Source organism: Xiphophorus maculatus, chromosome 14 (genome assembly GCF_002775205.1).
Source record: "Xiphophorus maculatus strain JP 163 A chromosome 14, X_maculatus-5.0-male, whole genome shotgun sequence".
NCBI classification, from domain to species: domain Eukaryota; kingdom Metazoa; phylum Chordata; class Actinopteri; order Cyprinodontiformes; family Poeciliidae; genus Xiphophorus; species Xiphophorus maculatus.
The window spans coordinates 10319132-10339349 of NC_036456.1; the positions used below are offsets into that span (position 1 = coordinate 10319132).

Genomic DNA, 20218 nt, shown 5'->3' on the forward strand with positions numbered 1-20218 from the left:
TGCCATTAATGCCTGTTTAGGACTAACCTGTGAAGCCCTCAGCACAGCTGCAGGAGAACTTATTGACCTCGTCCACACACAGTCCTTCATTTAGACACGGGGAGGAGAGGCACTCGTTCACCTGACCCTCACACAGGGAGCCTAAATCAGACAAACAGAAAGCCTTTCATAACCTTCCAAGTATCATTAAAGGCTCTTTTTATTGTTTTGTTTGACAGAGTCTATACCTAAAAAGCCAGGTTTGCATTGACACTGGAAGTCCCCCATCCCATCCCTACACAGGCCTCCATTCTGGCAGGGGGCAGAGTCACACTCGTTTATGTCGACCTCACACTTTGCACCTGAGGGAGAAATGTCAGCGGCATCATAGCAGTGGCGTACAGCGGCGACATCTGATATCTGATGAGTGGGATTTATTTATTTACCTGTGAATCCAGGCATGCAGGTGCAGACGTATCCCGCTCCAACCTCTTCACATGTCCCCTTATTTTGACAGGGATTCAGGAAGCACTCATGGAAAACCTGAAGAAATTATTTAATTTAAGGAATATTTATGGTTCTGTTTCTCAATTACTACTTATTTTTCAGGCAAGTTCTAATAATTATGATAAATTTAGAGGCAAAGTATTTGACCACCTGTGGATAATTTGTACAGAGCCGATCTAGAGCCAGAAGCAGCTCTCTGGGTGCTAGAATAAGATATTTTAACTTATGATATGGGAAAATGTCTTGTTACACTGGCAGATTATTTCACTTATAACTAATATAATCTTAAGGAATTATTGACTTCAAACAACCTCATATATATATCTTGCTGAAAAGTTACTTGTAAGTTAGTTTTGTCTATGTCAAGTCCTCTAAGATTAGAAGCTAGACAAAAGGCTAACACTTTATTTGACGGGGTGTGCATAAGAGTGACATAATACCGTCATAAACATGATATAACAACCTGTCATGAACATGAAGAAGTCTTTATGAATGGTTACGACTGTCGTCATGAAGTGTCATTTGGTAAATAATGACACTTTTAATACAAAGTCCATTAAAATGGCCAACATAAATGGCATTATAGGTGTCATTATTTACCGAATGACACTTCATGACAACAGTCGTAAACATTCATGAAGGTGTTATGTCATGTTTATGGTCGTGCGATGTCAGTCTTATGCACACGCTGTCAAATAATCTTTTATGTAACTGACAATTATATTTATATTTTGTGTTTTTGCAGGGATGCACAACATATTTCTAAAGTTTTAAAATATTATTTATTCTTAGAGTAAAGCAGGTTTTAACCTCTATACACGTTGTATTTTGTAGCAATCCAGGAAGTTGAGGCTAAATTTAACATGTTCCAAGAGGGTTTAGAGACATGACAGGAATAGATGATAAACAAAATGTCCTCAATGTTTTCATTTCACAGTGGCAAGACAAGAGACAGAGGGAAAGCAGATTTTTATTTTGATCAATAATTACCTGACTGCTGACTTGGTATTCCTCAATGACCTCCACTTCTGGAGCAGGAGTTACGCTCTCCTCCTTAGCGAGAAAGCTTGAGCTAAAACCTGACAATGACAACCAGAGAACGTAAAATGTAAGCAGAGAGAAGTCTGTACAAAAAGCCGCAGTGGGAGGTTTCAGATTTTGGTGGAGGGCAATAAAACTAATTGAAGAGGGGCCAAAAGTCAATGCCGAATTTACTGCAAGTCGCCACTGTATTTGCTGTCTGTGATCAACTCCTTCTCACTACATGAAGTCAAATTAATGCAGAAAACTACAAAACCATCGTTAAAAAAACCTTGCCATTAGCTGGAAGACTGGCAGACGAGCAGGAAAAAGGTCTGTGTTTAAATTTATAACTGGCGCTTTACTGTAACCACTGTTCGTTTTTGCACTTAGGCATGCAGTGCGGTTTATTTTCTATTGCTTCACAGCAATAAAAACCTTATTATTACCACGTCCCCTGATCCTGTTCAGTAATCCTGTTTCCAATTGGATTGAGCTGTCAAGAGACAGATCAGCCACCACACAAGTGGTGTTTTACATGGGAAAGGCTGACACAAAGCAGTTCCTTTACAGCAACATTGACGTAACTTGGCTCTTTCTACAGAGAGTTAATATAACTCACATGTCAGCCTAACACTGTACAATACGGTTAACCCACGAAAATCACTTTAATCTTCTGGATTTATCTTATCTGGTTTTTCTTTTCAAATTATGATCTATATACACACTAAGAATAATATAATCTTAAACAATTTGGTAAAACCAAGATGATGATGTCATGGCCTTGAAGGCTCCTGACAAGTTAAGACAATATCAGAGTTTACCAGTGGCACACCTGTCCTTCTGAGACAAGATGGGGACGAAAAAAGAAATCAGTCGAGCTATCAGGAAGAGGAAAGTGGAGGCAAACTAGTCTGGTTCACTTCCAGATGCCTGAAGGTGCCATCTGCTCAAACACTTATATATGCAAAGATCAGCAGCATCAAGCCGTCGTTCTGTTCAGGAAGCAGACGGCTTCTGTGTCCCAGAAGTGAACGTCTTTTTGTTTGAAATGTGAAAATCAACTCCAGAACAAAACCAGAAGGCTTTGTGAAGATGCTGTCTGAGGTTGGTAAGAGACTCTAGCTACTCTCCTATTCGTGCCATTACTGCAAAACTGAGATTACAAGTTGCAAAATCTCTCAGGCACATCTTAAATTCTGGAGACATTTTAGTGTGCGTCACAAAATAGATTGAAGAAGTCACTCAAGAAATGAGCCTGGGAATTGAAGCGTGGGCATAGAATGGCCTTAGATGGCTTTATCTTGCGCTGATTTCAGTCAAAATCAGCGCAAGATAAAGCATCTGGTTTTTTGAAGGTCCTCAACTTCTACCAATAAAGATGGTAGAAAGACTTCCTACATAACCTGACAAGATCAAGTTCAGTCATTTGTTTACCAAAACCGTTTCATGCCAGAAAGACTCACTGGAGCAGCGCTGTATGCTGGACGCCCCGGTTATTGTGGTGGTCCCATAGAAGGGGCAGGAGAGGCAGTACGAGCGTCCGTGATCGGGTTGGTAGTAATCCCTTGGACACGGGTAGCAGGGTACTAGACCAGTGCGGGAAAAATGACCTGCCATGCAGGGAACTGCAAGGAGGAAGAGGAAACCGAGAGAGAACAAAGTAATTCAGAATGATTAAAAAATGTCTAAGATGATCAGATGGCAGCATTTAGTGAGAAAAATCCAAACTGAAGCCTAATGTTTATGTAAAAAACTTAGTTTATGATAAAAAAAAATGTGTTTTGTCAGGATAGTTTTATAAAATTTGCTAAATTACCAGTAACCCATCCATATTTAAGGCAGAAATCAAGTCAAACTCTAAAGAAGTGAAGATGATGGAGCTACAAAGTGTGCCAGCATTATTAGACTGCATCACCTCCACACTCTGTCTCATCCACTGCTCCTCTGGTGACTGTGGAGGTTCCACCAGAACAGACTAAACATTTCCTGGCACCATAACCAGGCTGGAAGTGACCCAGTGGGCAGGACTCGCAGATCTCCAGTCCATTCAGCGAGTGGCTGCCAGGTTTACATTGCCCTGCAGACACACACATGACACCATCAACAAACCAGAAAAAGCTTTACTTTTATTTGAGAGAACAAACAAATCATTTTACTCCTAATTGATGGCCAAAATGCTGATTGACTATGAAAAGCCTGACGTCTGTTCTCAAACACACCTTTGCACTCGGTGATGCTGCGGGAGTGCAGATAGGCTGTAGATGTTCCCTCAGGGCAGGACTTGCATTCCAGTTGACCTTCCTGGTCTTGGTAGGACCCCAGCCAGCAGCTCTCACACTCGTTATGCTCCAGAGAAAAATACGTACCCACTGGACATTGGACTGCAAAAAGAAGGCTCACACTTAGCGATTTCCTGGAACATATAAATCTTGCACCACACTATTAGTCATGCTGTAAATGTAGTGTGCATAAAATATAATTAATTTAAGTCAGAATATTCTTCCGTCAAGCTTACCACACATTCTGCCTTTGAGCACTGAGCCTGGCCTGCAGAACAATGAGGCCTTTTTGCTCTCCAGCGATTTGGGATCAGAAATGATCATCTCTGAGGAGACGTGGTAGCTGGACAGTGGCTGCTTCGCCAGCGTTCGTTTCAAGCGATTGGTGAGCTGCTCGAGTGTTCGCAGAAGCCTCTTCTGATTGGCCACTTCGACTGAGTCATTTCTCGACAGAGGCAAAGGGATGCTTGCTGGGAGAACGGCCAAAGATTAGTGCATTGACAACAGAAATATTTTGAACTAAACCTTTAAATGCAGACATCTTTATGAGTATTGCTTAGCAACCAGCATGTTTGCGTAATTTGGAGGTGTGTACGCTTCTGCTGTCCTATTCTGTGGTGCACACTGGTCTCCACCAAAATGATTAGCAATAAGATTTGTTTACGCTCTAAACCGTCACGCCGACATGCGACAGGATGTTATAATCCTGTCTGTTCTTGTGTGTAGAGGACGTTACGCTTGCTTTTGCTTACAGATTTTGCAATCAAATTCAAAATGATCTCTTACAGTTTCCTTAAACACACAGAATGTTGTTGTACCTGTGATGTTGAAATAAATTTGGATCTTGTGGTCTTTGGTTGGACCTCTGATCTTCCTGTGCCTCTTGGAGCGCTGCCTCACGCTGCCATCTTGCTGCCGACTTGGGAGCTGTCGGGTGCCTGTGGCAAAGCCTGACTCAAAGTAGGCATAGTCCTGCGCACCCTGAGCGCCCCAGTTGTTGGCCCATCCTCCTGGTGCTGTTTGTGATTGAAAAAAAAACAACAATCGGCTGATAGTGCTTGACTTAAACTGAAGGTTAGATGTTTTGTTTTGAGCAAGAACATCTATAGACGCCTACCAATTGAAAATCCATTCTCATAGTCATAGTTGTACTCCAGACAGTGACCCTGGGACATGACCTCCAGCTTGCAGGTGATTTCATCACTGCTACAAATAGAGGGAAGCTACAGAGAAAAGGAAAACATGGTTAATCGTGCTGTGTGTGTATTTCTGAGTGTGTGTGCGTACTGGTCCTCACCATGCTTCCCAGTTTGGCATTAAAATGACCAGCAAACGACTTGACCAGGTCTGCATCGTCGCATCGAGATGCTTTAAACAACATCTCAAAGGGCTTATACCCATTGTTAGCTATGCGGTTCACTGAAACAGAGAAAAAAGGTGATATGCGACATTTTACCCCATTGAGTGTAAATTGATCATAAACTAGAGCCGCAGTGGCTCAGGTTGTCGGTTCAAAACCCTACTCCATCCTTCTTGGAATTAGATAAAGTAAAGGTCATCATTTTACCATTCATAAAATGTTCCAGATGTCTCAGTATCTTAGTATACAAATTGGCAGTCTGTAAAATGTACAGACAGTTCAGCATGAGCTGCACTCACAGGAGCAGTCTGGTCTGTCTGAAGAGTATGCTGGCTCCCAAACACCATTGTAGGCACAGAAGTAGCTCTGCACTGCATCTTGAGCAAAGCTATAGCCTTCTTTACACTGAAGAGTACAATTAACCCCCTCCTCTTCTTCAGAGCAGATGAACTCTCCATTCACTGGGACATACGGCTGCTCACAAGTGGACCCTGGACAAGACAAAGAATGCCATTAATTACTTAAACCCAACATAAAAAATAAAGATGAGATGCTACCTCATTGGATTTGAATTTTAAGAAACATTTATTTCAGTGAGCAGCGGCTGCAAAGCGGGGGCAGTGTGGGTTGTTTTCCCAGAGGGCTAAACAGGATAGGACCGCCTCAAAGTCCTTGGACACTTTCCAACAGGAGTTTGTTTCTGTATTAAATGTTTTTTATTAATCCTGTGTAATAAATTATCTAATTTTTGAGTTTTCAACAGCTGTAAGCCATAAAATCTACTCTGTATGTGTAATGAATACCTATGTTGTCATATTTCATATGTATACTTGGATTCCTGAATAATTTAACTTTTTAATGAGTTTCTAATTTATTGAGATGCACTTATATACTTTCAACAGGTAGGCCTGGAAAACAGGAACACTTTAAATATACTCTCGTTTTTTTTTAATTTTTTTAGAGTAATAAAAAAAAAATAGTAATAAATGTTTGCCTCCCTGTTAATATTTAAATATTACCTAAAAATACAATATATGGTGCAACACTATAATTTTAATTTAAAGAAATGTAATTCAAAAAGGAAAAAAAAATTGCCATAGAATAAAATAGATTTTATATTCACACCTTGCACAGTTATTGTGAGGTTGCAGACGCGGCTGTTTCCTGCTGTATCCGTTGCAGTGTACTGGACCACAGTTTCTCCTACTGGGAACAGCGAGCCCAGTCTATGGCTACTGGTCACAGTGAGGCGACCACCTATAGAGCAAAAAAACAGTGCAATAAACCAATACTGAATCACTGTAATCATAATATATTCAAGTAAAAATCCAAAATCAACCCAACTGTTCAAACTACACAAGCAGAAGCTGCATTACTTTAAGTTACTCTGCATTAAAAGTGCTTTTCTTCATGTCCTGTAGAGGGCAGGCTTGGGATTAGATTGTCATCTGAAGGTAGTGAGTCACTCTTGCAGGTAGACTATAGAGCTTTATACAAATACATTGCATCTGTCTGAAGGTCTTAAAGAAGGTAAATGCATAAAGGTTGTTAGAAAGTAGGAGCTGAAGCATAACGCTGTGTTGGGAGTTGTGTGCTGGTGTGTGATGCTTCGAGGTTTGTCTGCAGGCCAGAAACAGGCTGTGGGAACAAAAAGAACAATGAGCACATCTGTAAGAGCGAGAGACACAGAATGCATTGAGAAAAGTGAGGGATTTGCCTTTCACTTGACTCCAGTCCACCTCCTCCATTAACAGCGGCAAATATCGTTCCAGAGGGACTGGCACGCGTCTGGAGTCTCCCTTTATGTTTAATTTTAGTGCGTGTGTTTGTATGTGTGCGCCTAACGAGTCTTGACTATAAATAGAGTTGGCATCAGGGTGTGGGCCTGGAAAAACAAAACACTGACGTAGAAGCAGCGCTGCGCTGACGTCGTGTGGACCCGGACCGGCCGCAGCAGGAGCAGTCTGTTATTACTGTGCAGGGGTGTGTGTGTGTGTGTGTGTGTGTGCGTGTGTGTGTGTGTGTGTGTGTTATTGAGGTCGTTTGATGGGGACACACCTCCCCAGACAGGTGGGAAGTGATTACTTTGAGTTGTTTGTGAGTGGGATGTTAGGTTTGGGGCTCTGTGTTCATTAACTTATGAGAGCGCTTTGGTGCTAATAATGTGCAAATAGAGAGTCTGAGTTAGTGAAGTCAAGCTGTTTTGGAACAGCTGCAGCGCCAAGAGAAAACGTCCAATATTTAGTCTGTTTGCTAGACTGGCCTTCAAGCACTGCTCTGCTGGAAGATTAGTCTGAACAGATTGTTTATTAGATCATCATAACAACAGCAGGTGTCCAGCCCAGCACTCGGCTTTTTAAGAGAACATCTGGATCATTTATTTTAAAGTGCTGTGTATGAAACCGATCGTTTTGTCACTCACTAACAGTTTTTAGAAACACAGCTATGAAATGAAGTTAACAGGATCTTCTTGTATGTTCAATATACTGACCTTGAGATGCATAACTTTATACTGTCGTGTTCAAACATCAATAACTGTCTTTACTTGTCTGCAACTAATTTACTGGGGACTTCAGTTTCTCCAAACATTTCCAAATAGATCCCTCTCCCATCCCTACTTCGGAAAACTCTGTCAGCCCAGACAGTTTTCAACATAGACATTAGAAAGCAGACACAACATTGGCTAATTATGGTACGTTCACACCAAATGCGTTTTGAGCGTCTGTCGTGGCACAATTTGAAGCGTCCAAAGTCAGCCCTCAAGGGGACGCTGTTCTGGATTTTGCTATTAAACTCTAAAACAAATGAATGGATTATTACCAGGACTATGCAGAACCTGAGGACTTGCTGAGAAAACATGCAGGACACCGACCTGTGAGGAGTGCAGTTACATGGACCGGGTTTATCGTATATGAATGATTTATACAAATATGCAACAAAAAAACAACTTCTACATCATTAAAAAATCTTTAGAAGATGTCTGGTGCCAACAAGACAATGAAAAATTAAACAGTAAGTCAAAATCACTTCAGAGATAAAAAAACAGGACAGCAAAAATACAGTCTTGGAAATACAAAAAGCTATTTTATCATTAACTTTCTGCTCATACATAGCAACCTCTAGATCTACAATCGCTCTGTGTGTTTTCACTCAAGCTACTCGATCCAGATCCTGTTACGTGTAAACCAGGCTTGTTTCCTAAAAGCTGTCAAAAATATTTCCTTCGTCTCTAAGCTCAAAGGTAAAATTTTTCAAACCTTCACACAAAAGACAAGCTTTACGGTATTTTATTGTTGTAAAATACAGCTGTAGCTATATTTTCCCAGGTTAACTGTTCTTTTAAAAGTCAACTTTGTGTTCCCAACATAGACCATCTCACAGTTTAGCATAGTATTTCCCATGATCATTTTTAGATGCATTTCTATAGTTTGCAAAGCAGTTTGAGTTGAGAAGGAAGGGCAACAAGAAGATGCTACTTTAAACACAAGCAAATTTCAATGCAATCTCTCTCTGTGTTAAAAACGTATCTGTATGCTTGAATAAAAATGCAATGATAAAGGTATAAAAAAAATACAGGCTCTGTGAAGGCCTTTGTTTTCCTACATGTTTTATTTCCACATAAGCATATCAGGCTTGACTAACCTATGAAATATGTGCACATATGGTCTGAACTACAGTCATGGGAAAAAGGAAAAATTTTTATGACTGTCAGTGCAGTCATGGAAATAACCAAGTCCACCTTTAATGCTTCGATAATATTTAAGAGGGAAAGAGGAAATCATGTTCTACTAATGACCTGCAAAGCAGAACCTGATCATCAGCGACTGCAACCACTTCTTTAAAGCAGAAGTTTATGTAGTTTGCTAGTTTGGAGAATGAAAAGGTGTTTTGCTAACACAATGTAAAGACAGAAAGACTTTGGCAGTGACCTTAGAGAATCATTCGTTGCTGCTCAGCATTGTGTGAAGTCTTATAAAGCTATTTCCAAACAATTTCAAAGTCAATGAGAACGATGTTCGTGAGTTGAAACCATTTAGAACAGCTGCTGGTCCTCCCAAGAGTGGAAAAAACTCAAAATTATTTCCTTGTTCGCAGCAATAGTTCCCGAAGTGTGGGGCGCGCCCCCTGGAGGTGGCGCCGTGCCACTGCAAGGGAGGGGGGGGGGGGGGGGGGGGAGAAGTGGTATGGATGAATGAAAAAAAAAAAAAAAACAGTTACGCAAAAACAGTAAAGATGGTTTGTAGTGTGTTTTGTTGCAACCTGAAGTGTGAAATAAACCTCAGTGGAGTTTGAAAACAAAATATGTGTACAGGTTTATGTCTGGTTGAACGATGTTTGTGCCCAGTTGATTTTTTTTTCTTTTTTGGAGGGGATTATATTGTAATCCATAGGGGAGCCCAGAAAATCTTTGGGAACCACTGCTTTACACTCAGGAGACCAATCTGGAAAAAATACCTCATAGAAACAATGAAACATGGTGGTACGGGAGAAATGATTTGGGCTTGTTTGCAGCTTTAGAACCTGAGAACCCATCAGTCACTGAATCCAACATGAACTCCTCTGTAAGTCAAAGTATTCTCGAGTCAAATGTCCAACAGTGAAAAGTTGAGTCATGAAAGAGAGACATTATCCAAACCACAGAACAGAATTGCTGAAAAAGAAAACAATTAAGACGTTGCAATGGTTTGATCAAAATCCAGACATCAATGCAATTACAGATGTCCAAAAACTTCGATAAACTATTGAAACATTAAATAAGATTTGACTAAAACTCCAACATAATTACGAGAGAGAAAACAAGTTCTGAGAATGATCCATATTATCCCTTCCAGACTGAAAGGAGCGTTGATGATCCAGCACAAAGTGCAAAGTGTGTTTTTGCCACACTTTGTGCTATCTGAAAAATTCCAATGGTTTCTGAAAGGGGAGACGTTGGGCTTTCCAGCCAATCTCAGGTAATTACGGTAATTTCATTCCCGCCTTAGCAGGGAGAGAAATTAATCTGAGGGTTGCTCTTTTAATAGATGGTAAATTGCGAAAATAACTTGCTAGATATTGAAAGTTCCAGTTATGGATAAATGGGCAAATATATTTACTCACAGGACATTTAAAGGACTGCATACAATTAAGATAAGCAAAAATATCCAAGCAGAGATTTGAAAATTAGATCATAAAGAGTTAAAGGGGGATTCTAACTACCATAGCAGCATTGTGAACATCTTTTCCCATATCATGGACTGTAATGCAAACTTTAATTTCCCATGACTGTATATGTTAGAGACTGGCGAGCTGTGTGGGTGTATCCTGCCTCTCGCTCAGTGAGTGTTGGAGACAGGCAGCCAGCCCCCACCCTGCATGGTTAGTGGGTAAGGACAATGGGTGGGCCCTGCAGCACAGTCGTCCTAATTAAATACCTGCAGGAAATCATCACTGCAATCACTGTTTATGCTTCTGAGTCCTAATCATGGCATCAGTGAGTCTGCTACAAAAAAAAAACCACAGCATGTGTTTTTTTTTTTTAGTAATTTCACTACTCTTCTCAATTTTCTTCTCTTGAATTTACATGTTTTTAGTTGGTATTTTTAATTTGTCATAACTAACAAAATGCACTTTGATACCAATTCAGATGCTCTGTAGCTAGTTAGATTTGCTTGAATAACTTGAAAAGATTTTAGTTTAGAAGTAGTTTTGCAACAATATACTTTTTACTTTTACTTGAGTAATTTTGTAATTCCTGAAACTTTTATTGTATTCAAGTAAGAGTATTAATACTCTTGAGTAAAATGTCTGGACACTTTTCCCACTGTGACTAACTTCACTAAATGAAGAACAAGCTAGTTTTAACCAAACATTCATCAAACACACCTGCAGTTTTTGTTAAAGTTTCATAAGTTTTATATTGAAATAAATTGATTAGAAAAATGTAAAATGTTTCTTTTGCTTGATTTTGTTTGTGTAATTATGAATTATATTCCTTTTGATCTTTAAAATATCAAAATTTTCATACAACTTTACATTTTGGTCCTGCTGTTGATGTCATTTTTAAATATTAAATGATTAGTTACTCAGTACTTGAGTTGCCTTTTTACTAAATACTTTGTATCTCCCGCTCCCTTCTTCCCTCATTCGTGAACAAGATCCCGAGATACTTGTACTCCTCCACTTGGGGCAGGACACACCCCGGACCCGGAGAAGGCACTCTACCCTTTTCCGGCTCAAGACCATGGCCTTGGATTTGGAGGCACTGATCCCCATCCCGGCTGCAGCTAGAGCAGCGAGAGCTGCAGATCACGACCTGAAGAAGCCAACAGGACCACATTATCCACAAAAAGCAGAGATGCGATCCTAAGGCCACCAAAACGGATCCCCTCAACACCTTGGCTGCGCCTAGAAATTCAGTCCATGTTGAAGTAGTGCTACTTTTACTTCAGTGAAATTTTTGGAAACTCCATTCACCTCTGTTAAAACCTAAGCTTTGCCTCAGAGGATTATTTACAATCTCATTGTGTAACAAAGTTGCAATGATGTAAAAATAAACTTTAAAATTGAGAATAGAATTTGAAGGCAGTACAGCACCGGGTATGTTTGCTTAATTATACAAATGACTGTGTGAAAAATGGATGGAATGAGGACACACTCCCTCTGAATAACGTTTTTCATTGCAAAAACACCTGTGTCTCTCCACTGTCTCCGTCTGTTTTAACATTAACGACATTAGCAGGCACTACAACCACTTCATCAATTCCCTCAATCCTATTCTCTTTCTTTCTCCTAAACACAGACAGAAATATCCACTGTCTCCACTCTTTATTCACAGACGCAGCTTTTTCCTGATTCACATTTTCCAGTCACTCATTGGAAAAGATCCTGCTCAACCATAATCAGCGGAGACGGTCGGCGGAGCAGAGCGGAGCAGAGGAAAGCACAAATAAAAGAGCTGAGCAGACATACCTGAGTTATCTGAAAACTGCGGGACTTCCCAGTCGACGGCTGCTTCTGTGTTTGTGGCCTGGACTGTTGGGGGCGACCTACACCTGTCAATGAACGGCGGCTCAGTATCTGAAAATACAGAGACAAAATCATTCACCAGGACCAACAATGACACCAGAACATTTGGTTTATTAAGGTGAGTTTTGTAAAAAAATAAAAATAAAAATCTATTTTGAACACGACCGAAATGAGAGCAGATTTAGACGATATTGAGGAATTGACATTAGATAATGGAGTGCTGCGCTGCTATCCGACTATTTAAAGTCAGAGGGCACAAGTTGAACACATGTCTCCAATAAAAACCCGCTACGTTCCACAGCCATAACAACACATGGAAATGTTCACAGCTACCATGCTTGAGGTTTCTCCCCCTGACTGCAGTGATTACTGAGAGGCTGACCCGCGTTTTTCATCCTCTACAGAAACAATATCTGGCACCTGTTAGGGCGCATAAACTCCCTTCCTGGAGAAGATCTCAATAATTTCCACCTTTTTTTTTAAACCTTGAAATAAAGAGGAAAGACAACATTTCAAAGAAAGCAAGTTAGTCTGCAATGCATTAACCATGTTGCAGTAAGTATGAGAGACCAATCAATCTTTTTAAAGGGGAATTTTTATGCTTTACAGCCATAAATGGGTCATTCTTGAGCATACACAGTTATTCTATTGTTTTAAAAAGCATGTACGTGGCAGGAAAAAAAATACAGAGATCTTTTGGGGACACCCCTCTCTAAAATAGAACGGCATCGTCATCCTCAGGAAACAACCCAGTTCATGCTATAACTATAACAGATTAGCCAGACCATCAAGGCAACTGTGGGTGTTGTTTGTGAGAAAAGACAAAGTTTCCCCACCGCCCTGCTTTGTTTTTTGTTTTATTTTTAAGTGGCCTGTGTCAGTAAAATCCACAGATTGCTTTATTAAATTAAATTAACAACTGCTGTCTTCAATGTTCCTCCTCCATGTTGATTGAAGACAATTAGCCAAAAAAATAAGACAAAGAAAATTGTTCCAATAAAAATTAGAGTATATAGACTTAACAGGCTGAACAGTGGAGCAGATGGAAGAACTGCTACCACAGAATAGACCCTGGCAAAGGTCAAAGGGCAATAGGCAGTGGTTGGATGGACTTAAACAGGTTGATTGCAGTCAAGCTCTCAATGTAAAGTGAGACTTTCAGCTGATGACTTGAAGCATCCTGGTGACCCAGTTGTTGGAAGAAAAGGGAGGGTTGGTGCCCGCCTGTGTGGGTTAGGGTAACAATGCTAGAGAGACCAGGAGCAGAAATTATAGCATATGTCTGAATTTTAAAATTACAGTTTTTCTGACAAGTCGTCATTTACCACTGTGGTGAACTACAGTCAGACTGGGCTCACCACAGAGCCCGGGTTGAGTGCTGGTTTGCTCAGCCTCCAAAATGCTGCTCTCGTACAACGTCCTCACTCAGAAAAATCCCAACAACTTATCCAGCTAAGTCCAAAATTTTGTATTACTCTGGCACGTACAGATTTAAAAATATGTTCTAATTTAAACTTTTAATGATTGGAAGTAATAATATTTTCAAATATAGAGAATCTGGGAGGAGAGCTAAAGATTAGGGTAATGACACAGAGACCTTTCTGAACACAAATACCTTGAGCTCATTGCAAAACGTGAATCATCGTTGTGGATAGTTTCCAAACAATATCTAAATCTGTCAGACATATAAATAATTTGGGGTTTTAACTATAATCTGGGTTTTCACTCATGTAATGATGCCTGAGTTTTGTCTTCCTTGTTCAACTTTATCCCTCATTTGCAACTTTTGGCTGAATTCTGGATGAATTTCTGTCTCTCACACATTTTTATACATTATAAAACTTTGGACATAGAAATTAATTTAACTATTGATGAGGCTGAACCAAACTAGAAAGGAGAAGTTGCAAAAATCTTATTATTGTCCTTTAATCTTATAAAGTGAAATGTTATTACAAAATGACCTTGTCTTGGCATCCAATTAAAATGTGAAATATTTCTGAAATTGGAAGCATGTACATGAAAATCCTGAACAGCATATTTACAAAAATCCAGTATTTTTGAAGTTTTGAATCAATTAAAGAACGTGATTCATTTTATTCCAGGTGCCGTTAAAAACCATGTGAATGTCTTACAGCAGAGCCTTCTCCCTTGTTGTAATTAAATGCATGGTGAAGTTACACCAGGGCCACACACACAGTATCGACTGTTTGCTTTAATACAGTTTTCGGGATGAGCTCACCGATCACAGTGACTGTGAGAGAGCAGTTGGCCTGATTCCCGGTGCGGTCAGTTGCAATGTAGGTGATTGTTTCCTTTCCGATGGGCAACAGCTGAGGGGGATTGTAGACTGGTTTCACCTGCACCACCACCTGCAGAAGGAAAAGAAAGTTAAATGAGAAGGGAAACATTTTAAGCTTGCTCCTGTCTGTCTGTGGTAAAATTTTTATGTTTTTAACCTCTTCATTGGAGTTGTCGACGGCGGTAGGGACGTTCCAGCTGACGTTGGCGGTCCCACGCCGTTCATCCGTCTCTGCAACAATGTCTGCAGGACACTGGAGCTGCGGCGGCTCAGTATCTGAAGAGACACAGAAAGAAAAGAAATGATGACACTCCAGCAGATTAACTCTTGGCTTTACATTAGAGCCAAATGTTTTTTTTATGCAATCACATCGAGCCCTCAGAGTGACCTTACTCTGCTCTTTGTTATCACAGAGGGAGTAGCAGCATGAAGTCATCGACCTCTTATGTCTTTAATCCCAACACATCATACATTCGTTATTGATCATTATCCAAGGAAAGATAAGAGGGAGCATCACCGTTCCAACCAGACCTCAAGTCCAAATAATATGCCACGTCTTAAATCTTTGAGGAATTAAAAATTCATTGTTTTAATCCCTGCAGGCCAATAAATCAGTGGCTCTGGTCCTGGTGAAGGATATTAAATATCGTGTTTGCATGAGAAAAAGTAAAATGTCACTGATGTGGATCAGAGATCAATGGATAGTGGTTACAACCCGTTTTAAAGATTTCTGATCATGAACATCAATCTGAAAGATTTCAAGATAACCGTAACACCGTGGTGCTTTTTGATTGAGCGATAAGGGAAAAAAGTAAAGCGGTGGGATGAACAGAAAAGTGTAATCAGTCAGGGGAGTCCTAAATGAGATTTTAATTATCTACAAGCACAGTGAATCATAGCCTGGCTATTGTCTCCCTACACATACCACTACATTCTCATTTCCCTTCAGTGAGCCGATAGGATTTCTCCCACAGAGCTTGATTTCTCAGGATGTATTTCACCTCAGCCAATCAGCAAACAGAAGGAGAAGTTGCGAACGATGACGTTGATTTTCTGCGCTGTTGTAGAACTATAGTTTGGCTGTAGTTTTAGCAATGGCAGTGGAGGAAGTGAACAAAGCCGTTCAGTCTGCATTGGCTACACTTCCAAATATTGAGTTTACATTAACAGCCGCCTCGTTTGGACCGGCACTTCTTTCTTTGCAGTGGAAGATGGTTGTTTACAGCGAGGGCAATTTCTGGTAAGCTTCAGAAACTGGTGCATTACATATGTCATGGCCAAACGTTAGCGATTGGATAAAATCAGATCCAATAAAGTTTAAAACTTCAACAAAGTCCACGTCTACGGTTTCTCAATAATCGCGGGTATAGACCCTCTCTACCAAGCAAAGCACAGGACAAGGGCCGTTTTTTATCAGACAAAGTTGATGGGCCAACTTAATTTCTTCTGGGTTGCTGGTTTCAAGCTTTTTCAAAAGGAAGGTGTAGCTGGAGTTTACTTAAAAAGTTTCAAAACAAATACAATAGTTATAGAAAAAGTCTGACACAAAGCTCAGACTTAGAGAGTTGCCAGGGTTGATTCAAGCATGGATTTGTTTCAGCAGAGAATCTGGCCATGCAGAGGAGAGTATATGAGGATGAATATAAGCTCTCGTAATGTTCTGTGGAGTAGACGTAAGGATGCTTCCTCCTCCTGAACTCTACGTAATCAGAAACAAGCCCAGTTCAGCTCAGTTCAAGCCTGCAGTAAGCTGTTAGGCTTCAAAAAGTTCAGGCTCCCATCTGAAAGTGGTCATGCCTCTTGGACTGTGTAAGAGAACTGCTCTCATCTGGTACTGATGATCCATTCACTTTGGCATTTTTTCTGCCTAACACTAACACACTCAGATCCAATCTGTTTTATTTATCTTAACAACAAGGGAAGCATCTCTTAGATGTCTTCGGTAGGATGGAGAATGCATAAAAGGACAGAAATTTCCTAGAAATTCTTGCTTTCTGTGGTTCCTCGTGATGAGGTATAATTTGGAGCCTGCTTTGAAGGTTTTAGTTTTATGTTTGATTTTCTAGTGCTGCCCACTTGAGGCTCAAAGGATATAAAACAGAAACAAAAAACCTGTTAAACCTTTCCAAAACCCCTAGGAATGACTCATCCATGCTTTCCTCTTCCCTGTCACCATTACCTTTCCATTTGTTTCAATCTTTACGACACTTCTTTTCCTTCTTAATAGCAGCTGTTCCTCCATTAGCCAAGTGGCAGGAGTGGATTGAGGACATTCAGCGAAATAGTAAAAGTAAAAGTTGGACCACCTGTTACACCTGCAAAGCATCTGGAGTGCTACAGTGCATTATAATAAACTCCAGAGACCAGTTTGGAGCAGGAAAGAGGGACATGACAGCTCGGACATGGTATGGTTCGAGTTAAAGACATGCAGGATTGCTTAAAAAGAGCTAGCATCATTCACAAGCAGAGAGAAATGCAGAAATCAAGAATGGAAAGTGGGAATGCTCTCCAAGTCCCCTGTTGTTCCTGTTTTACAGCTTCTACTTTGTCAGCCTATTCTCTTTATTTCTCTTTCAAAAGTTCTCATTAACCATTTTGGATAGCAATAGCAAGGAGGTTTATTTTCCCCTTTAGGCTTTTATGGAAAGCTAATAACCTTCTCCTCTGCCTTCATAATCAGAGATTTCCTCAGTTGTTAAGTCTCGTTTTTCCCAGATGAGACTCGGGTCCAGATCCACCTCGCCCACAAAGATTTACAGAAGGTGAGCCCCGTCTGTTAACTTGATTACTTTACATCCAGTGAAAGCCCTGCAGCTAGTCCTAAATGCAATGGCTCCACTTGTGTGATGAAAAACATCCAGGGCTTTTTCCCTACACTTCCTCTGCTGGAGTCTTATTAAAGGTAGGATTGATTTCAAAGTTTTACTACTGACTATTAAATCTACGAATACACTGAAACCACCTCACCAAGACAAACTCAAAGCTGCAGTCATCCAGTCATATTTCCCTGGATGTGCCTAAAACTAAACCCTAAAACAAGACACGGTGATTTTCTCTGGATGAACTGCCTCCAATCTACTGAACGCTTTACCACTCTCAAACGTCCTAAAACTCCTGGAACATTTTGTCAATTTTTTTTGGCCTTCGCTTTTTGCTGAGAGTATCAGCAGTTTAACGGGTTTTATCATTTCCTTTATTGCTTCATAATATTGGTGATGTTGATTTATTTGTATTTGTAAGGCACTTTGCTATGCTGGCTGCATAAATGAGAATAAAAACCAAATTGATGTGGATGAATACACATATAGTGCATCATGTTCAATATGTTTGAAAAGAAACTTATTATTTTTAAAGTGTCCAGCCACATCACTACATCTCAATAAGTTAGATGATTTTTAAAAAGTTAATTTATTTCAGTAATTCAATTCACAATGTGAAACTCATGTAGATTAATTACACACAAGCTGATGTTTTAAAGTCTTTATTTCTGTAAATTGTGATGATTTTCTGCTTAGATCAGATTTTTACATCTGGAAAGAGAAATTAAAAAAACAATATTTAATAGAAATATGGGTTTTTAATAAGTATGTTTAATGCTTGGAGGTTGTTACTTTCAAATGGTTATTTTAATCTGACAGATTACCCTCATCTGAACGCATAATTTCATTTACTGAGAGGTACCTGTAAATAAATAACTAACTAAATAAGTAAAACCCAAACTTCAACTCCAACAACAATACCATTAGTATTACTGTTGTCTAAGGTCTGTTTAGAGCTTGACCTGCCATGACCTCTAATTTGATCCCGGCTTCAGAGAAACGGGCAGTTTCCTCACCTTTACAGGTAGCTTTATGGACATTAGCAGTCCAGTTCCCAGAGCCCAGGCATGCCGCCCTCCGGTTTCCCTGGAGACTGTAACCTTGGCGACAGGTGAGATGACAGACGAAGCCTGGAGACACAGCTCTTTTCCCGCAGGGAGGAGGCGACAACAAGAAGTTGTTCTTTGGGTTCACGATGGGGTGACAACGAACCTCTGGGGAGGTAAAATAAGAAAAGCTGAAATTATTTTAATGTACGATGTAGCTTATAATTTTGCTTGTACATTTTGCACATAAAAGATGCTCAAGATCTTGTACTGTCTCTCTTTGGTTGGTACCAGGGCTACTTTAAAAGGCGCGAGGGGAAAAAGGTATAACAGTAAAAAAAAACAAAAAAACAGCAAAAAGGATCAGAGAATCTATTCAGCCTTTCTGGGAAAACGTACTCTCTGGTGTTAGAAAGAGACCGCAACCCATTGTGAGTTTTCGGATTTGGGATGAGAAGTTTGGCTTTTGTCCTGGCCATAAAACAATGAACCAGTGGATTCGTCTGCGAGGATCACGAGAGTCGGGATGTCCAGCTCAAATGTGTTTTGCTGCTTCCCACAAGGCTTTTTTTGTGGGGTTGAGAAATCTGGGAAATTGAAGGTCAAGTCCAGGCTTAACCACAACATTGCCTGAGGAATCACACGCTGGCTCCACTGGCTTGCTTTCTTCCTATATAGTTAGTACAGATGCCAATTGCTTCCAATGCAAGCTATCTATACCCAGTCATGTACATGATTCATCCAGTTCTGATCCTAACATGTCAATTCGCAGTTTGGCGGACAAACCTTTCCCGCCCAAAATCCCTCGGATAACTTTTGATAGATCCTGACCATCCAGCAAGAGTGACAGATTGAGATTATCTAACTCTGTTATTTAGGCATCTCAGTTTAACCTTTGTTAAATTCTCCATCCATGCCTATCCATTTTTCCTGATGCTAAAATTGTACTCAAAGTCAATTTTGAGTACAAAATTGACTCAAAATTTTGAGTTGCCCCACATTGCTCTCACAATGTGGGCGGGGAAGCCTGAAAACTATTTAACCAATAAGCCTTAGTTGTACATAAAAAGAAAAAAAAACACTTGCATTGATCTCCTCTCTCAACTATCACTGAAGAACATATATTATCCTTCACCTGATTTTTACTTGTGCCACATTCTTTTTGTTGTTTATATATATATATATATATATATATATATATATATACACACATATTGGCAAAAATATATTTGCCAATATATTTAAATTGGTAAATATATTCCACACACTAGCAGGTACGGTCAGTGATCATAATGCTAACCAGTGCATGTCCCTTTTGCATTGGGAACCTTCAAGAACGAGCTCCAGAGTCATTTGGGGAGAGGGATTTCTACGTTTTGCTTCTGGACAAGAGACTAAATCAGGCCTAAGAGAAAAATCCAGCCTGAAGGCCCGATCCGACCCGACTACTTTAATTAGAGGCCCGAGCCCGGAGCAAACCCAACATATTGTTTTAATTAAGATTTTGCTACTTTTGTTTTCAGACCACCGTTAGAGTAAGCAGTGTAAGTTCTCCAATTTTTAGTTTTAACGTCTTCCAGCTCCATTTTGTTGCTTGTTGTGGCCACAGGGTGAGTTAAGGTCAAATCATCTGGGATGTGTGATTGATAGGATCCTATCTACACAACCGCTAGAGCGGAGCAGGGCGTAGCACGCTGTGCTTGTTACAGTCTGATTAACTTCTGCTCTGTATGTATTCTTTATTTCCTCAACAGGTTAAACTATATACTCCTCTATTTAGACTGTAATGCGTAGATTGACATAACTTTATATTGTACATTCTTGTTTGCCATTCTCGGTGATGAATGTATTAATTAAATGCACCGTAGAAGCCTGAACCCAACTCGACAATAAAGGAA

At 40.1% G+C, this 20218-nt stretch overlaps 1 protein-coding gene across 2 annotated transcripts in view; it reads right to left on the bottom strand.

Moving 5' to 3' along the window:
- svep1 (sushi, von Willebrand factor type A, EGF and pentraxin domain containing 1) overlaps positions 1-20218 on the bottom strand; it is a 95732-nt gene that overhangs the window by 22533 nt on the left and 52981 nt on the right. For both annotated transcript variants that reach the window (XM_023345938.1, XM_023345937.1), the window contains exons 7-23: positions 18291-18488; positions 14613-14731; positions 14396-14525; positions 12100-12207; positions 6274-6405; positions 5448-5639; positions 5086-5207; positions 4906-5011; positions 4607-4804; positions 4025-4258; positions 3729-3890; positions 3425-3586; positions 2973-3134; positions 1477-1565; positions 426-522; positions 228-341; positions 28-141 (exon numbers count right to left, since the gene is read on the bottom strand). In XM_023345938.1, the coding sequence (XP_023201706.1) occupies positions 28-141; positions 228-341; positions 426-522; positions 1477-1565; positions 2973-3134; positions 3425-3586; positions 3729-3890; positions 4025-4258; positions 4607-4804; positions 4906-5011; positions 5086-5207; positions 5448-5639; positions 6274-6405; positions 12100-12207; positions 14396-14525; positions 14613-14731; positions 18291-18488 (2439 nt within the window). The remainder of the gene's footprint in view (positions 1-27; positions 142-227; positions 342-425; positions 523-1476; positions 1566-2972; positions 3135-3424; positions 3587-3728; positions 3891-4024; positions 4259-4606; positions 4805-4905; positions 5012-5085; positions 5208-5447; positions 5640-6273; positions 6406-12099; positions 12208-14395; positions 14526-14612; positions 14732-18290; positions 18489-20218) is intronic.